Source organism: Coregonus clupeaformis, chromosome 13 (genome assembly GCF_020615455.1).
Source record: "Coregonus clupeaformis isolate EN_2021a chromosome 13, ASM2061545v1, whole genome shotgun sequence".
Lineage (NCBI taxonomy): Eukaryota > Metazoa > Chordata > Actinopteri > Salmoniformes > Salmonidae > Coregonus > Coregonus clupeaformis.
In genome coordinates this window covers 28334722-28351096 of record NC_059204.1, presented here as the reverse complement: position 1 = coordinate 28351096, position 16375 = coordinate 28334722, and the positions used below count along the sequence as shown (strand labels likewise).

The following is a 16375-nucleotide window of genomic DNA, read 5'->3' as shown; positions in this document are numbered from 1 at the left end:
GGTTTTTAGAAATGTTTGCAAATATATATATATATATATATATATATATAAAAAGGAAACACCTTATTTACATAAGTATTCAGACCCTTTGCTATGAGACTCAAAAATTAGCTCAGGTGCATCCTGTTTCCATTGATCATCAATGAGATGTTTCTACAACTTGATTGGCGTCCACCCGTGGTAAACTCAACTGATTGGGCATGATTTGGAAAGGCACACACATGTCTATTTAAGGTCCCACAGTTGACAGCGCATGTAAGGGCAAAAACCAAGCCATGAGGTCGAAGGAATTGTCCAATGTCAAGGATGGTACAAAGTCACAGATACTTACAGTGAGGGAAAAAAGTATTTGATCCCCTGCTGCTTTTGTACGTTTACCCACTGACAAAGTCAGTCTATAATTTTAATGGTAGGTTTATTTGAACAGTGAGAGACAGAATAACAACAAACAAATCCAGAAAAACGCATGTCAAAAATGTTATGAATTGATTTGCATTTTAAATCAGGGAAATAAGTATTTGACCCCTCTGCAAAACATGACTTAGTACTTGGTGGCAAAACCCTTGTTGGCAATCACAGAGGTCAGACGTTTCTTGTAGTTGGCCACCAGGTTTGCACACATCTCAGGAGGGATTTTGTCCCACTCCTCTTTGCAGATCTTCTCCAAGTCATTAAGGTTTCGAGGCTGACGTTTGGCAACTCGAACCTTCAGCTCCCTCCACAGATTTTCTATGGGATTAAGGTCTGGAGACTGGCTAGGCCACTTCAGGACCTTAATATGCTTCTTCTTGAGCCACTCCTTTGTTGCCTTGGCCGTGTGTTTTGGGTCATTGTCATTCTGGAATACCCATCCACGACCCATTTTCAATGCCCTGGCTGAGGGAAGGAGGTTCTCACCCAAGATTTGACGGTACATGGCCCCGTCCATCGTCCCTTTGATGCGGTGAAGTTGTCCTGTCCCCTTAGCAGAAAAACACCCCCAAAGCATAATGTTTCCACCTCCATGTTTGTCGGTGGGGATGGTGTTCTTGGGGTCATAGGCAGCATTCCTCCTCCTCCAAACACAGCGAGTTGAGTTGATGGCAAAGAGCTCGATTTTGGTCTCATCTGACCACAACACTTTCACCCAGTTCTCCTCTGAATCATTCAGATGTTCATTGGCAAACTTCAGACGGCCCTGTATATATGCTTTCTTGAGCAGGAGGACCTTGCGGGCGCTGCAGGATTTCAGTCCTTCATGGCGTAGTGTGTTACCAATTGTTTTCTTGGTGACTATGGTCCCAGCTGCCTTGAGATCATTGACAAGATCCTCCCCTGTAGTTCTGGGCTGATTCCTCACCGTTCTCATGATCATTGCAACTCCACGAGGTGAGATCTTGCATGGAGCCCCAGGCCGAGGAAGATTGACAGTTGTTTTGTGTTTCTTCCATATGCGAATAATTGCACCAACTGTTGTCACCTTCTCACCAAGCTGCTTGGCGATGGTCTTGTAGCCCATTCCAGCCTTGTGTAGGTCTACAATCTTGTCCCTGACATCCTTGGAGAGCTCTTTGGTCTTGGCCATGGTGGGGAGTTTGGAATCTGATTGACTGATTGCTTCTGTGGACAGGTGTCTTTTATACAGGTAACAAACTGAGATTAGGAGCACTCCCTTTAAGAGTGTGCTCCTAATCTCAGCTCGTTACCTGTATAAAAGACACCTGGGAGCCAGAAATCTTTCTGATTGAGAGGGGGTCAAATACTTATTTCCCTCATTAAAATGCAAATCAATTTATAACATGCGTTTTTCTGAATTTTGTTGTTGTTATTCTGTCTCTCACTGTTCAAATAAACCTACCATTAAAATTATAGACTGATCATTTCTTTGTCAGTGGGCAAACATACAAAATCAGCAGGGGATCAAATACTTTTTTCCCTCACTGTAAGAGGTCCTTTGGAAATAATTTATATGCGTCTTCAAGGTAATCAGCCTAGAGCAATACCAAAGTATTTGATGCAAGAACTGCTAACACCACAAATCGGACTATGAGGAACTAGTGTTGTGGATCAGCTACCACAAACTGAACTTACACTGTGAGAAGAATAAACCATCTGCTCGTTTGGATCGCAGACAGTGGCACAAACCCTAGGATGGAAATTGTTATCTTAAATGCCAAAGTTAGAGAAGTAATGTAAGAAAGAGGAAAGAAGACGTAGTAGTGTAACCAATGACAACGTAGATGCACAAAACGTGCATTTACTTTTATAACGTTACATTCTTTGTTGTATTTATTTGTGTAATTACTATAACTGAAAATATTCCATGTACCTTTTTTAATCATTTGTATAATTACTTCTACTTACAATGTTATGTACCGTTAACATTCTTCCTGTTGTTCCTGTCTGAAAAACTGTATATAGGAATACGTTTTATGGGCTGTGATGTGTACACAACTGCTATAGCCTAGCCTTTTCCCAGTTCTCTGGGCCAACACTGGGAGGAACGTCCACACTTTTTCTACTTTGAAAGTTGTTACTTATTTCATCCAAAAAAAGGCAACTACAAGTTCATTTACAATAAAGTCACAATCCACTGAGCATTGATGTTTCCAAATCTTGATTATTTATTGAAGTCAAGTGAAGGAGAAAAGTGAAAGATTCAAAAATGCTATGGGTGACAGGTCACATCTGGGCCCACTCTACACTTTAGATAGGGTCCAACTGAAAATGAGTATTAGAACAAATATTTAAGATAAATTATTCATTTACTGTGTGTGTGTATGGCATACATTCTACTCTGTTTCCACAACAATAATATCCTAGACTACATACCATAAGTATTTTAAGCAGATGAGACAATACATACAGTATTTATCAACATCACATCTAAAAGGACTGATGTATACACAGACATTTTTGCAAAAGCCCCAAGTTCCTCCCAACACTAAATCGTCATTATAATCATCACTCAAGGTGTTCATCATCCCCAAAAACCTCAGTGATGATATACAGAGCATGGGCAGAGCAGACTTACTTTTCTGAATTGAGGAAAAAATAAGGGAATTGCGCTCAGACTGTTGTCGATGATTTTGTCAGGGTTACCCTCACTGGCTGAGGAGTAATAAACAGAGACTCCCATGAAACACCTGTGTGTGCCATCTCAAGTGCAAGGTCATGTGATTTCTCTCTCAGGTATTGCCCATGCTCTTCACTGACCAGCCTGTGTCTTGGTTGTAGTTGTTGTCCTGCATGCCTCCAAAGGACTTGAATTTCCCTCACATACGTCCTTGCAGTTGCTTGAGGTAGCACAGTTGTCACAGCAGTCATGTTTGGGTGATATTGGTTGCGTGACCTCATCATCAAAGAGCTGTAACAGTTTCACCCGCCTGCAGCTGGTACTGTTTGACACATACAGTCTCATCAACAAGCTGTCTTCCACGGTGCAGGATAAGTGAATGTGAGTTTGTGCCGTCCCTCCCTGCTCTTCCATACGCCTGCATGTAGGACTCAAGGTCTTGAGGTGGTCCATAGCTGACTACATGATGGACACCCTTAAAGTCTACCCCCATTCCTAATGCTGAAGTAGCCATCAGAACTCTGAGATTAGATGACTCATCTTTCAAGGCTGCGATGATGTGCAGTTCCGAGTGGTAAATGTCAAAAAGCCTGTTTTCCTGTGTGTCCTCTGCTCCTGCTGGATGCACAGATTTCTCCAAGGAAATGCTGAAAAGCAGGACAGTAACAGTATATGACAGTCCTTGGGATCTCAGGCCCCTTTGACTCCAACTCTTGTGAGCAACCATGAAAACTTCTCTACAGGGTCAGACGACACCTTCTTTCTTCAGTGCCTGTCTGATGTTGTCAGTGTCAGGACTTTTCACCACCTCAACACATTGCTGCATGCCCAGCTGCTTCATTATGCTCTTCCTTGTAGCCTTGGAAACTGTAGCTGTGACGGCCAATACAGGAACTGGTAGGAGTGACCGCATCTCGCCAACCATTCTCCACCACTTCCGAAAAGCAGCCTCCTTCCCCTGTGCCTTACCCCTTTATAGGAAAAACAAGACAATATGCATTAGTTGTCAAAATAAAGGACTAAATAATACTGCTTCAATGACAACATTGTCATGTTGAAGGTAGAGTGTGGCCTTCATGTTCATTTAAAGGAGTGTCATTTTAAGAGAAGGTCCAACATTTTTCTATAGTGATCTATACTAAAACGCACAGAAACACAACAGATCAAATAATTAGCAGGTTTCACGCATGAGACAGTAGTTTTACAAGTCAAATAATCCAGGGCATATCAAATCATATAAGGGCAATTAACATGTACACACATAGACCACATGGCAATAAAAACCCATGGCATATCCCCCACCCCACATAGCCGCAGCCACATCCACCTTCTCCCCACATAGCTGTACCACCATCACCCCTGTCTCCCCCCTCCTCTCTCTCCCGATATCTATCAGACAGTTTTAGTCAACTTAGCCAAAAAGATGCTCAAAACACATTTTAGTTCCACACAAATAACTCACCATTGAACCACAGTGTGGACCTCTTCGACAGCCATTCCAATGAGATGCTCGCGGATCAATGACGTTTGAAGTAGGCATGGCATTTCTCTGAGCCAACAAAAGTTTCAGGAGTCCCGAAGACAATCGTGTATTCACCCTTGGGAATTTTCTCGTCACTCCTTCCCTCTTTGACCCGTGTAAACGGATTCCTTGAGAGTTCAGAACACGAACCTGATCCTCGATCAGTGACATCAGAGGAGAAACTACTATTACCATCGATTTCTCCACTTTCAATTTCAATAAATCGCAGCCTGTCGGCCACACTTGATACACTAAACTTGTACCATTGCCTGTAGGTAGACACACCAAAATATATATTTTCTTTTGTAGATTGTTCAAGCTGAGGAGTTGTAATGCCTTCATCGACTCGATTTTGTGTTTAGAGCACACTTCTGAATAAACAGAATACACATTTTCCTCCATATTTTCTTATATTTTCTCCAATGTTGAAAACTAACTAGCATACGGAACAACTTCATACAAAATGTGTCCTACCCGGTCGGAAAACAGTGACGAACATAACTTCAACGGGCGTGTGGGGGGAGGGTTCTTGAAATGTAACATTCAATTCAAAACGTTTTTGCAATGCTAAATTCTCCAGACCTCCAAGGGAGGCGTGACAACAACGTGATTTTGGAAGTATGACAACGCGAGACTATACTGCTTATAAGTATAAGAAATCTAAGATGTGTCAAATACATTTATTTGGTTTGCTAACTTGCTAGCTAAGTGGCTAGATTTAAAGATCAAGCTTATTGGTTACAGCAGAGACATTCAATCCACTCCTGGATCAAGATCCCCGTTTCCTAAATTGTTTTGTATGTAAAAAATGTAATATTTTATTTATTTATACACTGAGTGAATAAAACATTAAGAACACCTAATATTGAGTTTCATTCCCTACCTTTTGCCCTCAGAACAGCCTCAATTCGTCAGGGCATTGACTCTACAAGGTGTCGAAAGCGTTCATTACATTTACATTTTAGTCATTTAGCAGATGCTCTTATCCAGAGTGAGTGCATACATTTTCATTCTGGCCCCCCGTGGGAAACGAACCCACAACCCTGGCGTTGCAAGCGCCATGCTCTACCAACTGAGCTACAGGGGATGTTGGCCCAATTTGACTCCAATGCTTCCCACAGTTGTGTCAAGTTGGCTGGATGTCCATTGGGTGGTGGACCATTCTTGACACACACGGGAAACTGTTGAGTGTAAAAAACACAGCAGCGTTGCAGTTCTTGACACCGTCAAACTGGGGCGCCTGGCACCTACTACCATCCCCCGTTCAAAGGCACTTATATGTTTCGTCTTGCCCATTCACCCTCTGAATGGCACACATACACAATTCATGTCTCAATTATCTCAAGGCTTACAAATCCTTCTATAACCTGTCTCCTCCCCTTCATCTACATGGATTGAAGTGGATTTAATAAGTGACATCAATAAGGGATCATAGCTTTCACCTGGATTCACCTGGTCAGTCTATGTCATGGAAAGAGCAGGTGTCCTTAATGTTTTGTACACTCAGTGTGTATGCATATGACGGTGTGAAAATCTGGATACCGCCCAACCCTATCATACCCATACAATCTGTTTGATATGAGTCATCGCATTTCTATACACAAACAAGCCTGGCATTTCCTCTCCACCATTCCTAGAACAACTCTATAGGCCATACAACTGGTCTGATATGTGAGCTCGGTAGGGTCGTAATAGGAGTACTGGATGTATTGTCAGGTTTGTCAAGTGCTGTGACAGGTCTGTCTCAGCCTGAGTATTTCACAGATTTCACCCGCCCTCTTTGGGGTCAATAAAACTGACTGCACTAGTAACTAGACGCGACATTCTCTCTCCCTCAGCCTCGTTCATGCTTCAACTGCAATAGTGACGAGATTCATTCCACCAGTTCACTAATTGAGGCAATGATCATTCATGTGTTTCCAATAGGCTGCAGTCAATTTTAGGGATGGGCACGGTTAATCGATTAATCGAATATCCGAACAGACGTTAGTATTAGATTACTTGAGTGTACATTTTTGGAAAAAATAAATGGTAGGCCTATTTTAACGATTAAAAAGCTAAATTAAATTACAATTATCCTAAACTATGGATATGCTGCCCAATACTCAGTTACTCACACGAAAAACAATGATCTTCATAGACATAACAAGTTACAACATCAAACATACTTGCTTAAGCAGTCTGCCAAATACATTAGGGAACGATATGAACCTCCTGAAATCCTATCCAATAAAATTAGGTCTGGAATGTCTGTCAGCTGCTTCCTTTTCAAGGACATTGTGGGTCCCCACCCCAACATGAAGAGCCAATAGGATGGTGTATGTTTTTTGCCCACAAGGCACTAGTGGTAGTGATCCTTTACCTTGCTGTCCAGTTTCTTCATGGTAACTAAATCCAAAGATTTCAGCGAATGCCCCGTGGGAGAGATGAAGTACAGACAGATGTGGATCCTCCCGTCGTGGTAGTTGAAGAGGGAGCGCTTGATTTTCAGCTCTTCCTGGAGGTAGTTTTCAAACTGTGTGTCGATATAGTCCACTATCGGTTTATAACTGCAAAAGGAAAATAAATGTAGTTTTACTAAGTGGTTATTGGTTTAATTTAGAAGTTAGACATTTGGTCCCACTATTTAATGTTCTTTCTTTGTTTCTTTCAAAGTTGCCAGTGGGGATATCAGATGTCTGTATGTGTACAGAAATAACCTGCATCTACTCAGGTTAATCTGACCTTTAGACTATCAAGCATCACAAATTGTAAATATTTAAGGTCACAGAGGTGAACATTTAATATGCCAGTGTGTTTAGTCTAGCATTCTACAGATGAAGTGAGACAATAAATCACATAGAAAGTCACTGTTAAACCTTGGAAATTAAATCAACCCTGGAAATCTGGTGAAATCAAGAACTTAAAGTATTAGCCATCATTGTGTCCATCATTATACTGTAGCTTGGAGGGCAGGTAAGTGATATGGAGGCTTGCCAAGAACATATGTACAATGTTTAACCTTTCCCTCTTTACATAGCTGAGCTATTTTCCCAGAATGCATCACTGATGACCTTTAAAAGGCTGTTTGGGATGCATCGTTGCAGCAGTATTTTCCCAAACACGATGAGTTACGGCCTGTTCCTCCCACTGTATCATTCAGGGGGCGTGTGAGCCCTCTCGCTGCAGAGGACACACAAACACTCAGTCCCAAAGCTGTAGTTCAAACCAAGAATTTCCTCCTCATCATTCTACACCCCCTCCATTCAGGGGGGAGATGAAGTCCTCAAAATGACATTAGTTTGACTGTGCTCGTCTTGTCTAAATTCCAGGCAACGTAAGCAATTTACTCCAAAAGATGGCATGTTATCACACACTGTGAGAGCATGAACAGGATAAAGAGACTCAATGCTTCAACTACTGATCAGCTGAATATATGATTCTCAGCATCAGCTGCTTACCTCTCCTCTTTGTTGATCTGGTCCCCGAACCCCACGGTGTCCACGATAGTCAGCTTGAGGTGGACGTTGCTCTCCTGGAGGTCGTATGTTCTGGGCCGCATACACACGCCATTCTGGTAGTGGCTGGCCTCCTCGTTCTCAAACATTGTGTTAAAAAGCGTATTCATTAACGTCGACTTGCCAATACCCGTTTCCCCTAGGAACCATGAGAGAGAAAACTGCTGTTAGGTCTCAGTAACTCTCAGGAGGGGCATTCTGAGCCCAGCCTCTTCACAGCAGCACAGTCATTTGTTCTCTTTCATGCCAAGGGCAGAAACAACCCTGGCTGCATATCAAATGGCACCCTATCCCCTATATAGTGCACTATCTTTAACCAGTGCCCTATAGGCCCTAGTCAAAAGTAGCGCGCTATACAGGAAATAGGGTGTCATTTGGGATGCAGACCCTAAGACACACAGTGTTACTGTTAGTGTACTACCATGTCCTCTGTAGCTCAGCTGGTAGAGCACGGCGCTTGTAACGCCAGGGTAGTGGGTTCGATCCCCGGGACCACCCATACACAAAAATGTATGCACGCATGACTGTAAGTCGCTTTGGATAAAAGCATCTGCTAAATGGCATATTATTATTATTATTATGTGGATTGATACTCACCTACACAGAGGATGTTGAAGCAGAAACCCTGTGTCACCGATTTACTGACCAGCTGATCGGGAAGGCTGTCAAAACCAACATGGCCGCCCAAACTGAGGTTACGCTTTTCTTCATTCTGAAAAAATACAAGATTAAACAAATCAACAACGACGGCAAGACTGGAGATACGCGAGGGGAAAAGCACTGAGGAAATGTAGTACTGTGAATCGAGAAGTTAAGGATTATGGAATACCACTACCACATTCAATTTTTTTTATAATGTTCTTATAATGCATTCTACAGACATGTAGCTCATCATAATGTGCCTTAAATTACAAGATGAGCATAACTGGCTGAGGAGCTGAAGTTGGTGGAATAATCCTTCAAAACAGGAGGTGGCATCTCTGCACTGAGAACAGGCAGCAGAGATGCACTAGAGATTCCAACAGTCAAATTACTTCTGATTAATTGAGGTCATACCAAAGAAATCAGTGACCCGCAAAGGAAGTTAGCCTGCTACTCTCATGTGAACAGCCCATCTCTAATTATGGGTGATTTGTAGGGAAGAAATAATGTAGTCCCTTATCTTGCTAATCTCAGATGGATAGCAGAGAGAGCACCTTGAGATCAATGGGTCCTTCCCAGCATGTCTGGCTTAGCCTTTCCCACTAGGGATGCATATTTGGGGGCTGATGTCACCGGACACTGCCTGAGAGCTGAGCTGAGCGGTGCAGGCAGGCAGGCCTATGTGCAACTGGAATCGACAGAGCCACAAAGGGAACGCACACACAAAACCTGCCCCAGAGTGTCATCTGAAGGATCATGCAGACCTGCGGACGTGGACACAAACTCCCCAGATATGAACATGAACGTCAGACAAGCTGAGGCAGAGGCATCCATCCTTGCTATATAGTCAAGGAAAGAGGTCAGTATAGGAGTGCAAAGTATGAGAATAATTAGATGGTGCCATTCAGTGAGCCTCTGTTTTAAAAAAGTCCCCAGGTAAGGAAACCACACTTCCCATGTGAATCACTGGATCACAGAGAAATAGCTGAGCGTAAACGATGGCAAACTTTGTACAGTGCCTTGCTTCATCTGTGACAATACATTACACAAATTACAAAGAACTTAAACAAGGGCAAAACCTGAATCTTTGAACCAGACAGACTGACAGAGAGACCTCCAGTAGAGTAGACCTGAAAAACTCATTTCGATCCCCACCTGCATAGTTTCTCTGCTTCAGTGAACTGATACACGACACAACCCATCAGCCACATCCAGACACTACTACTGCTACTGCTGCTGCTGGCACTGAGTCTAATGGAGAAATCTTAACACAAATATGTAGATGGTTGAGATTTTAGTCATTGCATGGCACCAGGCATCCAAGGAAAGAGACAGAAGAGAAGTCTATATTTTCTTTTGATCAAACACACTCATGCACAGAGCTGTCTGTCTGTCTGTCTGGCAGCAACTCCTCCATCTTTCTCCCATCACACGCCTCTGCCCAACAGGAAAAACAGAAACAAGACTGAGGAGAGAGGAGCCAGCAGAGGCCATTTTACGAGACAGAGGCATACCAATCTGTAGGTGTCACAAAATACATTTAGTTACAGCCAAATGGAGAGCATTATAACACGGGTCACAAAGCACATTTTCATTGGTGTGCACGTGTAGCCGTAACATCAGATGGGGAGTAATAGCCTCCACATGACAACACAGATAATTGACTCCCAACACACACAGCCTGAGCTAATCCATGTTTTCCGACAGTGGATGTGATAGCCCCGCCTCCAGGCTGTCCTGTGTTGTGTGGTAAATATGATGCAACAACAAGAAGCTGTCCTCAATCTTTCTCCAGAGACTGTGTTTGAAACATCATTGGGATATAAGACTGTCAAAGAAAAAGTGGATTTCCAAGACAATAACAGTACCGGTTTTCCAAACGGCAGATTTTCTTTCGAGATTGTCTCATGTCAAAAATCTAGCAACTTGTGGTACATCACATTTCAATGAATCTTGTCTCATATGCATCAATAAAGCCATTATTAAAAATGTAAGGCCAAATTAACTAAGTTCCAAGGAAAATTGTGGCAATAAAACTCATAAGCATACCTTCCACCTCAAGGCAATGTGCGTGGTTCTAATTTTATGCATATTATGTAGGCCTCATGATACATCTGATGTTCTTAGGGGTCAGTAAGCATCAAACATGCTAGAGCCACTAAGGGCAATTCATTACATAATCAAGGCTAAAATAGATCTCTATAGTAGAATACATTTTTACATTTTAGTCATTTAGCAGACGCTCTTATCCAGAGCGATTTACAGTTAGTGAGTGCATACACCCCTACAACTCCTTTTAGATTTACAGTTAGTGAGTGCATACACCCCTACAACTCCTTTTAGATTTACAGTTAGTGAGTGCATACACCCCTACAACTCCTTTTAGATTTACAGTTAGTGAGTGCATACACCCCTACAACTCCTTTTATTGTTTTGACACATTGATTGTTTCACATAGCTGTGTGCACCCTACTGTGTTCAACCTATTGATGCAATTAACCAGACATCCTCCCTATTAAAAACCAGTCATAATGAACAGAGTGCCCTTTAAACAAAGTATTGCGTGCAAAAAGGCCTACAACATTGCCTCAATTGTGTGTTTCATCTCCTAAAACTTGGATAGTCAATGGGAATGCCACAGTGTTTCCTCACACTAATTTCAGTGCATTCCCTACTAAAACCTAAGCAATCATTTCATTCTGTAATCACTGTCTACTGGCTACTGGGAAATACAATGGAGCCTTTGGGGAGTACTGGTCTGCATGCAATCTGCAATTTGGGCAGTGTTATCTCGAGATTGAATTATCTCCCTTCACTAAAACAAACGTTGTGACAATTTGAAGGAGTGGCTCCTCATCTATTTATTCCAGAAACGTAGTGCTTACTGTCCAATTCAACTCAAGGAATCTCCATATGGATTGGCTAAAAGTGAATTAACACTGGATCTTTTATATTTTCTTTTTGTTTAACCAAGAAATGCTTGTGGCATCTTTTTTGTTTTGTTACTATCATACATGCAATCATAAGCCAGGTTTAGTTTTTGGGTTGCATTCTGACAAATATCTACTGTCATCATTTGAATAGTGCTCTGAAACGATTAACACAAATAAAGAGAAAGAAAAACTCATCAACATTGGTATGTTCTGAGTTTATTGAATTACTGAACAGTCTACTACGCAGACTTGCTGTGAGTAAATGGCAGTTAAATCTCCATCACAACGTTGAAAGAATTAGTATGTTGGTTAGCCTATAAGCATAATTTTTGACTACTTAAAACAGGAAGTTACAATGTAACCACATGTCAACACCTTTGTTTCTCAAAGGAACCATGTAAAACATCAAACCAACCAATGATTAGTAAAACAATGTTGCTACATTGTAGCGGGTGTGGGGTAGGCTAAATGCTTGACACAGGAGAATTGGAAAAACTACAATTGTCTGTACCATACCGTGGTAGACTATGTGAGCACCAATAAACAGCTGGTGTGAGGAATTACACTAATGCACATTATTATACTGCCGGTATTAATGATTAACGCAGCAATAGCAATATGCCTCTATATGTAGGCCTATTCATTCAGAAGCTCGCAAATAATTAATGAGCCAAGTCCTGAGCAGAACCCCATCAGGACCAACCAACGTGAATCCCTATTGATAGTCCACACTTCCAGGAATAATTGCAAAGTCCCTTACATAGCTGCATATTACGATATGCTCATAGGCGGAACATTATATCAGTATGTACTTACAGAAAATATGTCTACGTCCGTGTGTACTTACAGAAAATATGTCTACGTCCGTAGCAGCCATGGTGCGAAATGTATGTGTTTTATTGCCGAGCTGGGCGAAAGAAAACTGCCCTCGTCTCACTCTCTCTGTAAGCTAGCTGACACAGTGGAACAAGCTTGGTAGTGCTTCCAATATGGCCACTTCCTGGAAACTCCCATTTGCCTTAGGAATGCCCTCGGAGCTACAGAAGGACAGGACTGCGCGCTGAAAATATGGAACGTTCTAACGGTTGTAATTAAATAATCTTTGCCGATTAAGAAAATATGCAATATTGTATGATTGACGTTTACGCGCTGATGATATGAAAAGCCATCGATTAACTATATTACCTCGCAGGTCGCTCATGGGATTTGTAGTTTGCAGAGCTGTAGCTGGCTTTTTAAAGTCAACGTTTTGTTTTGTTTAGGCTACTTTAAAAACGATTAACCTATCTTGAGTTACAAACTTTTAATGAATATCGAGACATGAACTCAAAAAGATATCGCCTAAAAACGATTCCTCGCATTCTACACTACTTTAGGGAAAGTGATGTGAGCCAGGTCTGAGGTCTTGAAACAGTGTAGCCTGGTATTTCTACTGTTTTTGAAACATTTTATCGCCTTTGCCTAAAATATTGTAACAAGTAATTGTATCAATGTTCATCATTCTATGCATATGATATGTAAAATAAATATGAGAATGGTCAGATACTCCCGGGTGTTTTCGATATTTTTTTCTCAAACTTTTTGTTGGCTACAGTAACAGTTGAATAATGTTAGTCGACTACAGGCTACTCCCCCGGACACCTCTGCGCACCGCTCCAAGACAGAAGACTGCACCCATTATTCAAATTCATTCCACGTATCCCCGGAAACTGCAGGTAGGGCGAAGGTATAGTTTCTGACAGGTATCGCGGATTACAGGTATGATAAGTCTTTTCACTTTCGGTCGTTCGTCCTGAATTGAAATAGTTGGTTATAGGGCTCAAAATGGATTTCACGCAAGAAGCTATTATCTCGCTGTTAATAGAAGAAGGGGGGAAATTAAAGAATTCCGAGTTGCTGAGTAAATTCAAAGATTCCCTGAACTGCACTGATCCCGCAGAGAAGAAACAGAACAGGGATCTATTCAAAAGGTTTGTGAACACTGTTGCTGTCGTGAAAGACATTGAAGATGTCAGGTATATTGTACTAAAGAAAAAATATCAGCATTTGTTACAAGAAACAGAGGATGTTCATGTTCAAAAGTATGAAAGTGAAGAGGTCCCCGAGCCAGGTGAACCCTCTGTATGGAACAGCGAGCACAATGCACATTCTCAAGATGGAGGAAGTGAGTCAAGTCCCGAAAATGTCCAAGAACCTGTTATTACAAGTGTCGGTGAATGCGTCTCAAATTACAGTGACATGATTTCACATATAGAGCTGACATTAACAAATGTGGATTTCAAACCAAAAAGGTCCCTGAATTTCAACATAGACCATACTTCTGTTGCGCAGAGAGAATATATCCCCTCTGGGGGGGCTGTGTATCCAGGGAAAACAAAGAACCCTAGTGTGCAGAAGCCATTTGCACTGCCTTTACGAATGCCTCCAAACTTGACCAGAATAGAGATCCATAAACTCAAATCTGAGGATGATGAATGCTCTCCAAGGAGAGCTGGATCCACTGACCAAGATGCACACCGCTCTAGAACCAAGAGAAGACCATCCTCTGGGAGTGTGGGTTTGAGCTCTCCGCTGCCAAGGAGGGCTGTCAAGATCACCAAACCCTCCGATGAGCCCAAGTACACATCCACAGTCCCTCTGGAAGAGAAGGAGCACGAGTGGCTGGTGAGGTGTGCTGCTGGACACTGGAGACAGGTGTACGGCCTGCTCCTCAGAGACACTCAACTGGCAGAGAAGAAGGACTTCATGTCTGGCTTCACAGCCCTTCACTGGGCAGCCAAGTGTGGCAACAGTGAGATGGTGGGTAAGATCATCGACATATCCAGGCAAGGTGGAATGGATCTCGACGTCAATGCCAGAACATATGGAGGGTACACGCCACTGCACATTGCAGCTTTGCATGACCAGGAGTTTGTGTTGGCCATGCTGGTGCGTGAATACGGAGCAGATGTGAATATAAGGGACAATTGTGGGAAGAAGCCATATCACTACCTGCACAAAGGGATTTCTGCTGAGGTGAAGGAGCTACTTGGTGATATGGTCCAGCCCCAGGAAGTTATCCAACCGGAAAGGGAGGAGCTAGATATCTTCCCAGAATTCTCCAAAGGCTTGCATACGATAAGTCGCCTCTTCAATCCCCATGTGGAGAAAAAGAAAAAGCACAAGCAAAGACCCAGTTTCTATTCGCTGGTTGACGACCCGAGGGAAGAGCGAGATGAGAGTTCATCCAATCACAGAGACGACTCAGATGCATTTAAGTGACATGAGTCTGATGTGAACTATGATAATAGACTTTGATACGTTGCACAAAATCAATTTAGCTTTTTACTCTGATATAGATACGAACATATGGGGTTATGAGAGGAACATTCAGTTGTGTTGAACTTAGTTTTATATAAATTAACAAGAGCAATCGTCATAATTTCAGTCCTCCTTTTTAATCAATCAAATACTTTACCAGTATGGGAGGTATAGTATCAAATGTGCTACTCTGTGTGTCATGTAATTAATATAATTTATAATGTATCTAATCGTGTGTCACATCTGATTTAATATTGAATAAGTAATGCATGACTTCATATACTAGCTAATGCCTTGATTTAACATCAATTTCAACAGATACTTGTTAAACAAAATCTGTACATGACCATTTTAACAGCAGATTAAGAATCCATGAACACATTATTGGATGTGTCCCTGTACTAAAGCTGTAAATAAGGTATGAAGATGGCTTCATGTCTGGACATTTACAATGCCTTCACTCTCAGGGATTGTCATTTGTGTCATATTTTTAGATGGATTTTCTGTCTAAGAAACACATTTGTGTGAAAAAGGTTGTTGTAGTACTGAATAATTGTGAAAGTGAACAATACTATGTGGCCTTACTGTTTAAGATTTTTCTAGTATGAATGTGTTATGATGAGTGAAAATTGATACATTGTGTGAAGGGTTGATTTGGTGAAATGCAAATATATGCTATGAAATATCTATCTGTGATTTTCAAATCACATGCATCTTGTCTTTCTTCCATGTCATTGATCTTATACAATACATACTTTAGTAATAATGTAAGTTGTTAGTGTTAGAAAAAAAACGATGTTTCATATACAGGGCCTTCAGAAGGTATTCCCGCCCCTTTACTTTTTCTACATTTTGTTGTTTTACAGCCTGAATTTAAAATGGATTAAATTGAGATTTTGTGTCATTGGCCTACACACAATACCCCATAATCTCAAAGTGGAATCATGTTTTTAGAAATGTTTACAAATTAATTAAAAATTAAAAGCTGAAATGTCTTGAGTCAACAAGTATTCAACCCCTTTGGTTATGGCAAGCCTAAATACATTCAGGAGTAAAAATGTGCTGAACAACTCATATAAATTGCACAAACTCACTCTGTGTGCAATAATAGTGTTTAACATGATTTTTGAATGACTACCTCATCTCTGTACCACACACATGCAATTATCTGTAAGGTCCCTGAGTCGAGCAGTACATTTCAAACACAGATTAAACTACAAAGACATGGAGTGCGGCAGGTAGCTTAGTGGTTAAGAGCGTAGTGCCAGTAACCGAAAGGTTGCTGGTTCTAATCCCCGAGCCGACTAGGTGAAAAATCTGTCGATGTGCCCTTGAGCAAGGCACTTAATCCTAATTGCTTCTGTAAGTCGCACTGGATAAGAGCGTCTGCTAAATGACTAAAATGTAAATGGAGAAAATCAGACCT

The 16375-nt window shown here is 41.6% G+C and overlaps 2 protein-coding genes and 1 long non-coding RNA gene across 5 annotated transcripts in view; 1 reads left to right on the top strand and 2 right to left on the bottom strand.

Moving 5' to 3' along the window:
• Positions 1–12864, bottom strand: part of LOC121579210 (septin-8-A) — a 34123-nt gene extending 21259 nt beyond the window's left edge. The window contains exons 1-4 of one of the 3 annotated variants that reach the window (XM_041893595.2): positions 12497–12864; positions 8672–8786; positions 8018–8213; positions 6940–7126 (exon numbers count right to left, since the gene is read on the bottom strand). In XM_041893595.2, the coding sequence (XP_041749529.1) occupies positions 6940–7126; positions 8018–8213; positions 8672–8786; positions 12497–12526 (528 nt within the window). In that variant the 5' untranslated portion in view covers positions 12527–12864. The remainder of the gene's footprint in view (positions 1–6939; positions 7127–8017; positions 8214–8671; positions 8787–12496) is intronic. The other 2 variants (XM_041893596.2, XM_041893597.2) reach the window with 2 other exon arrangements.
• On the bottom strand, positions 2580–5301 carry LOC121579211. The gene is made up of 2 exons (XR_006002880.2): positions 4518–5301; positions 2580–4026 (listed from the first exon to the last, which is right to left on the bottom strand). It is a non-coding gene; the product is annotated as an uncharacterized LOC121579211 (long non-coding RNA).
• Positions 12865–13358: 494 nt separating the features above from the next.
• Positions 13359–15829, top strand: sowahab (sosondowah ankyrin repeat domain family member Ab). The gene has a single exon (XM_041895222.2). The coding sequence runs from the start codon at positions 13474–13476 to the stop codon at positions 14908–14910; it is 1437 nt and encodes a 478-aa protein (XP_041751156.1). The 5' UTR covers positions 13359–13473; the 3' UTR covers positions 14911–15829.
• Positions 15830–16375: the final 546 nt, after the last annotated feature.